This window comes from Buceros rhinoceros, unplaced genomic scaffold (genome assembly GCF_000710305.1).
Source record: "Buceros rhinoceros silvestris isolate BGI_N320 unplaced genomic scaffold, ASM71030v1 scaffold41890, whole genome shotgun sequence".
Lineage (NCBI taxonomy): Eukaryota > Metazoa > Chordata > Aves > Bucerotiformes > Bucerotidae > Buceros > Buceros rhinoceros.
In genome coordinates this window covers 352-7,473 of record NW_010392103.1, presented here as the reverse complement: position 1 = coordinate 7,473, position 7,122 = coordinate 352, and the positions used below count along the sequence as shown (strand labels likewise).

The following is a 7,122-nucleotide window of genomic DNA, read 5'->3' as shown; positions in this document are numbered from 1 at the left end:
GAGATACTTTAAAAAACAAAGCTACAAAGCCAAAGGACAGCATCAGTACTTCAGGAGCAGGAAGGTGAAGAGTTATTTCATTGCCCTTAGCCTGCCACCCAAAACCCTATCTAGTAAACAAAAATAGTTCAGCTGCATTCCTAAAGACAGCGTCACTGAGGTTCTAGGAAGAGCTCGGCACTCCTTTTGGGAACCATTAAGAAAAATTACCAAGAAATGAGTTTTAGCTTTTCAGACAGTTACTGAGTCCCAGGCTTACAATCCCAATTGCATGAAGACATCTCCCCAAGGCACTCACTATCTACAATCCAACTGGCATGATTTACCTTCCTCCTGGAACACCAACTGTATTTCTCTGTAAAGCCCACAGAAACCACTCTGAAATGACACAGGTGACATGTAGGAATAAATTTTATTGATGCCTTTGCTGAAGGTTATATTTGCACTGAACATGCTCAGCAGTAAGACCACTTGCTATAGCATTCAGCCGTTGCAATTCCACAAGCAAGATGTCAGGTCATCCACTGCAAGTATCCATCGCATGCAAACCAGAATGTAAGTTATCCTTTGTTTAGGGTCACCTTGTTCTGTTCACAAGCGTGAACTGTACATGCTGGACTCCATAGCCACCTGACGGATGCTGTAGTAACGTGTACAGCATCCTAGGGACAAGTTGTGCTACCACAGAGAAAACACATCGGCATCTAGTGGCCAAAGAGCACATTACAGACGATACGGAACCGTGCAGATGCCTCTCCTTTCACATTTATGCTGTACAGAGAAATGCAGCAACAGCTCCTGCAGAAGAAATGGTCCCAGTGAAAAATCCAGCGTCGGTTTGAATCCACCTGCACAGCAGCTGATTGGTACGGGAACTGGAATGAGGTAGGACAGCCAGAAACACTACAAAGGTACCAGGACACAGTTATCTCAAAGACAGACATCAGTGAGCAGAACAGCAGTATCACCTTCATTTGTAATAGGCAGGCAGGGACAAAAAGAGGTTCCAACGAGTTACTAGGATAGTGATCGTGTTCATTCAGCCACAGCTTCAGATGCCATCAGAGTGCTGTCTCCACAAAAATTCTCCTGCCTCACTTTTTCATCCCTGCCTCCCCAAAGAAGCTAGGAGAATCCCTACCTTCAAATACTGACAAAATAAGAAGAGAAGCAGAATTACATTCATATGTCATCACCCATCAGCTACAAGACCACATGTGCTACAGTCAGTCCTTCACAGGATACCATACCAAGATTTGGACGGTTTTCCAGTCTGTCTCCAGAGATTCAAGATATTTGATGAGCAAGACAGCTTATGAAATACCTAGAAAAAGCATCCACTTCTTTCCGTTTTCCTTCTCTGGCACTGTCCCCAGTCTCAGGCTTCTTAACTTCCCATCCCGGATAGGACAATCTACCTTTCTACTTCCTCCAGTCCTTTTGAGGCAGAATGGCTAGATGATCTCTCTGCTGCCAAGAACTAGACCACTCTCCACTTCTCCAGTGATGGAGAAGGGCAGATGCCAGACCATCACACTGGAGATGAAGTTTGTGGAAATTCAAATCCATCGCTCTACAAAGGGATAAAAACCAACCAAAATACAAGGAAGAGGAGGTATAAAAGGCAGTAAATTGCTACAATTTCCTTTAGGACAGCAAAGTGAAGGTGATACAAGCTTACACAGCTGACTCACTAATCCCAAGGGACCTGGACACCTCTCCCATCTGCCATTGTTCAAAATACTTCAGACTCAGAGACGAGATGGTTTCAGGTCAGCCGTACTTCTCCCTGCTCCCCAGCACCCTAAGCACTGGCTCTTCTGCTCATGCTACTAGAGGCAAGGGAGTGACCCTAAAGTGATGGATGGAGTAAGAGGCTGCATCCAACAGCCAGGGACAGGAGAAACAGGAAAGTGCTCTTCCTCACTATCTGGATCCTTTAGGTTCGGACTTGGAACTTGCCAGCCTTAGTCATGTACTTTATTCCCTTGAAGGGCTTGTACTTCTCCCCATACATGTCCAGGCGATTCACCTTCAGTCCTAAAGGCAAACAAACACAGCGTAAGACTGACTGCTGCCACAAACCAAGCAGACCACCTCCAGGATAAAGGCACAGAAGATCACACCAGAGGTGCAGAAAGCATAGGGAAAGTTTTAGCAAGCAGTAAACAGAACAGAGAAAAGCTGACAACTGCTAATTGTCAGAATCATTCTTTACAAACACATCCATATCCTAAGATTCTTTACAGGTCTGTAAGCATGAAATACAGGAAAATGTAGATAGGCTGTTGTTTCACAGAGCATCAGAGAACACAAATCCATGTACCTGTAGTTAAAACGCGTGACTTTTTTACTTGAAGAACACATTTGAGACAGAATGTACTTCAGAAGGCCTGCAGAGCTACTTCAGCTACGTGCTGAGTGAGCACTGACACAGCAGAGAATATTCAGCTTCTTAATCTGACAGTCACTTACCAGATATAGCCAGCTGCTGAATTTTAAACTGCAGGTTAATGGTGGGGTTTTCATCTGGTTTTGAAGTCCCAGCTTGCAGGCTCACGCTCCCCTTCAGGCTTGGCAGCTTTTGGGGGTTTATTTTCCCCACATCCCAAGACAGCAACTTCAATGAACAGAAAATGCAGCAGTAAACCAGAAATGCTATTACACCCTTTTCTAAAGAAGAGTCCCCTTCCAATGATGGCTTTTATCGTTTCTTTATGGAAAAGGTCTTTGTCTTAGTAGCTCGCCTTTCATATTGGACAGAAACAGTTTGGGCTTAAGAAGCAGCTGTCTCAGACTTTTGTTCTCCCTCTCTCTTTCCAAGAGGTTCCCCGAAAGCCTACCATGAGTGATATTTCCACTATCTGTGCTACACTTCCTGTGTGTAACAGTGACAAAAATAATACAGAATTGCCTCTTTTCCCAGCGGCTGGAGCAGCATTGCTTGAGGCTCCACAGTGTTGCTTGTGGGTAAACCATCAAATTTGCAGCTGTCCAGAAAAAGTTCCCGCTCCAAGAAAAGATATTGCCTTCAGAAAAGCAATGTTCAAGGAAATGTTCACATAAGCATGAACAGCTCAACTTCATTTGCTGAAAGGTAAAAAAGATTTAAAAAACACTATCTAATTGCCCTCTTTCCTCTCACCTTTGTAACTGGATCGAAGATATGTGTTCCTTGAGAAGGTGTGAGTGTCATATTTAAGACACCTTTTGGCATCTGGCTAGTGACCATCACTCCCTCTATGGTCTTCCCCATAGTCTGCTTCGGCCCCACCGTGATCTCAAAACGTCCCAGTGAGCTGCTATCACGGAAACTGATGTTGTGTTTAACGTAGACAGGAATTGCCACAAGACTAAATAAAGACATGAACAGAGTGTCTTTGTCAATCTCTTGCCTTCATCTTTGCTTTTCCTGATGCAGTCCCTGCCTTCTACACTGAAAACACTGGAAACCAATCTCCTTAAAAGAGAACAAATACTATGCTTATTTGTTTGATCCAAAAGCAAAGTCAGAATCCTGCTCTTGTCTTAATTTCAGGGGTTTTTTAATCAAGCTTGTTGTGTCTTAGTTTTCTACCTCTCTACAGGGCAGGTAACTACCTTCAGTATTAACAGGAGACTCGAGCAAAGAATGAGGAATGGTTTTGCGTGTCACAACCAAGCTGGCAGTAGTTCCACGCAGAGCAGCAGGACTTTCAATCAAAAGCACAAACATGGAGTGCATTTCTCACTCCTTTTCACCTACTTGTGTTCACCTAGCACGTAAGGTTTCACCTATCTTACATGCGTTTTAAAAAAGGAAAAAGTGCAAGTTACCATGCACTTCTACTTCACTTGGCAAAACATCCCACCTGATCTACCAGAAAAAAAGCTTTTATTTTTTTTCTCGTAGTTAAGAAGCTCCAAATTTTTAAATTCACAGCACTACATTCATCACCTACTTCTGAGCGCTGACATGGTAGGACAGCAAGCGAAAATTTCCATCGGGTGGAATGAAGGAAAGTATTCTCTCAGACTCCCAGCGCTTAAAACGCACACATGGATGAAAGCTGACATCATCCAGTAACCGAGGGTTCTGAAATAAAAGAAAGTCACCAGGTTAGTGAAGGCAGTACTGCTTCAAGTAACCTCCTCTTCTTCTTATTCTTCTTTCCCAGGAAGGGCCCACCATTCGACACACTCTGCCCACTTGAAGGTATCTACATTCAGACACGGGAAGCTATTTGATGCTGTTACATCTGTGCAACAGCAGTACTCAATACCTCTGTCTGATTTTAGAAAATTTAGTCATGTCAAACAATTACACAACTGATGCATACTCATAAAAAAGATGGTCTTTAAGATACCTGCCTAAAGGACTCCTGTATCGCAGAAACCGAGTCACAGCACATGCTAACAGTACTTCTGACAAAGAATCTGAAAATAAAACCTTTAGGCTCAAAGTTGCTGAAGATCATTACGAGTTTCCATTGCCAGTTCTTTCTCTTTTTGTGTGGCATACCCAAGTTCTGATCTACGGGAATCCATCCGTGTGAGACAGATCCTAGTAGCAGAGCTAGAAAACCTTGTCAAAGTACTTAGGTAAAGACAAATCCTTGAGCTTTACCATAAAGGATAGGGTAAGGTCTGGCATCCCAGTCAGCTTGACACAAGCATCAATCACCCCTTGGATTTCAGCAGTAATCGTGGAACCTGCAACAATGAAGTAAACACAGGAGGTTATATGAACCCGATCAAAAAAATCCCAATGTGGTAAAACTATCAGTGGGGAAGAAGGAAATTTATTATCTTTATGAAATGTAACAGCTCATTATATTGCCTGCTCAACATTTTTCTTATTCGCAATGCCTTCTGGAGAAGATGCATCCCAATAAGAAACACTGATAGCAGCAACGTCCATTTTAATGGCCAATGACAATAGCCCCCAAGTCCAACAAGACCAAGATGAATGAAGACTAAGGAGATGGCGCTATGCACAATTTCCACTCACCTTCTATTTTCCCAATATAGAATTGCTTACAAGATCTCAGGAACAAGGACAAGTGAAAACCTTGGTATCTCTCTAAAATTTTTGACTGACTAGCCCCTGCAAGTTGGCAACATTCTAGAATAAGCATAGAAATAGAGCTTCCCACACTTAGGTGAGGGAGGTCCTCTTGGAAAACCTAAACGTCTCTTCAGGCACTATCAGGACAAGTTACGCTCATCTTAGCCAGAAGCAACTTCCATACCCGATTTGTCAATGATTGCATCTATCTCCTCAATCACATCAAAGTATGCCTCATTGTTGGTATATTTGACACCAGTTCGTCTCCAAGGCACCACTGATAGCTGTCCAGTAGGAAGCTGGTCACCCACGTTTGTGCTTCCTAGAAAAAAGGAAGGCAATCACAGCAACTACCAAAGTTAGACAATGCTCCAGAACAAGTCCTTGGCCTCACATAATTTAATTGTAATTAATCCCTGAGGACCTCTTTGTAGGAGAGCAATTACTCTTCCAGATTCACTGTTTGGATTCTACAATTTGCATCTCTCTTTCATCCAACTCAAACGTACCATGATAAGGCACAGGGAAGCGTAACTAAGAAACAAAACACAAAGCCACCCCAACAAAAAACCCACACCAAACAAACTGATCCAGGAAGTCATGTCACGGTTGTAAGTGGAAATGCAATCTGTCTGCTTCAGTTAAAGGGAGAGGAAAGAAAAAAAAAAAAAAAGGTGCTACTGGTGCACCTCAAAGCAAAGCACAAACACCGGACTCCCTAAATACACCTATGCTGGGGTTTAGAATGGTACAGGACAACCCTGATATTCTTCACTCACATCCTAAGTTACTTATGCAGGAATACTGCCACATGGCCTCTCCAGTTTACCTACTCTCCGTTTCCTTGTACCTGTGATGGTGTTGACAACTGTTCGCAGGATAGTGGGAGGTTTTATCAGCTCCTTAAGAATATTAGACTCTGTTGCCAGTGGAAAGCCATTGTCCAGCATCTCCTCCAGCACCTCATAAACCACCACAACATTGTCCTTGATCATCATCTCTGAACAGACACCAAAATAATCCTGTGCAAAAGAAATAATTACTCAGCAACCTCTGAAAGAGAGTCTTAGTGATCATTCAGTGCAATATCCTCCTACACAGAAATAAATCAAGCCTCTTCTTGGAGGAGGTGAAACAACACTGAAACTCCATGTATTAGTATAAGCACATCAGACTCACAGCTCCAACAGACATGCAAAACTTTGAGCATACCTAGAATTCCTCATCCTGCACTACAAACATTATTTCTTTTTCAGACATACCAGATTTTAACACATGGCCAAGCCAGTGAGGACACACTCACACCTCGTCCCCTCACAAAAAACAAGACCTAACGACTGACGTAGTACATTTTTGTTCTGAACAGCCCATCCACTCCCTGAACTCAGGGAAAAGTAACTCAGCCTACACTCACATTCTGATTGGGACCTGAAAGCAAAAGCTCACATGATAGTCGTTTGACCAAGCACCCACATTTCCTGTATTCTGGTAGGATGCTGGTCACAAGACATTTCAAATCTGGACTACACAATCCTGTTGCCGGCAGGCAGGAGACAAACATCTTCATTTCCCACGACCGGCTGTCACGTCAGCCACAGCACTGAGGGAATACAGCTGCTGCAGGGCCACTCTTGAGACACACTCCTTCAGGAGGCAAACAGATGTAAGCACATAGGTAGGTTGTCGCTAACTGACTAAAGCACATGGCTACGAATTACAAAAACTCCTTGTGAGAACAAGGCCAGGTTGGTCTTAGCTCACAGCTCCTAGAAGATACAAGGCTGCAAAAGAGAAATATAAATCTTGATTGCTAAAAGGTCCTTCCTGTGAGCGCAGTCGATCCCGCACCCCTCACCACCCCAGCAGTACATTGCTAACCACCGCAAGCCCTCCAGACCCACTCTAGATCCTCGAGGTGCAGGGTGAGAATTGAGAGGGAGGAAAACGGGAGAACTAACTGCTGCTCACCGGGACGGCTCCCGGTTCTGCCCCGCGCCCCGTTTTCCTTTACAACACGGCAGGGACCGGCGGCTCCTCCTCGGCACACTCACGCACCAACCCCTCAGCTACAGCCG

At 44.0% G+C, this 7,122-nt stretch overlaps 1 protein-coding gene across 1 annotated transcript in view; it reads right to left on the bottom strand.

Moving 5' to 3' along the window:
• Positions 1 to 1,764: 1,764 nt before the first annotated feature.
• AP3M2 (adaptor-related protein complex 3, mu 2 subunit) overlaps positions 1,765 to 7,122 on the bottom strand; it is a gene marked incomplete at its 5' end in the record, with an annotated part of 5,702 nt that continues 344 nt past the window's right edge. Inside the window, 7 exons of the mRNA XM_010143898.1 lie at positions 1,765 to 2,040; positions 2,476 to 2,620; positions 3,146 to 3,353; positions 3,942 to 4,075; positions 4,607 to 4,692; positions 5,232 to 5,369; positions 5,898 to 6,069. Coding sequence (XP_010142200.1) covers positions 1,940 to 2,040; positions 2,476 to 2,620; positions 3,146 to 3,353; positions 3,942 to 4,075; positions 4,607 to 4,692; positions 5,232 to 5,369; positions 5,898 to 6,069 — 984 coding nt within the window. The remainder of the gene's footprint in view (positions 2,041 to 2,475; positions 2,621 to 3,145; positions 3,354 to 3,941; positions 4,076 to 4,606; positions 4,693 to 5,231; positions 5,370 to 5,897; positions 6,070 to 7,122) is intronic.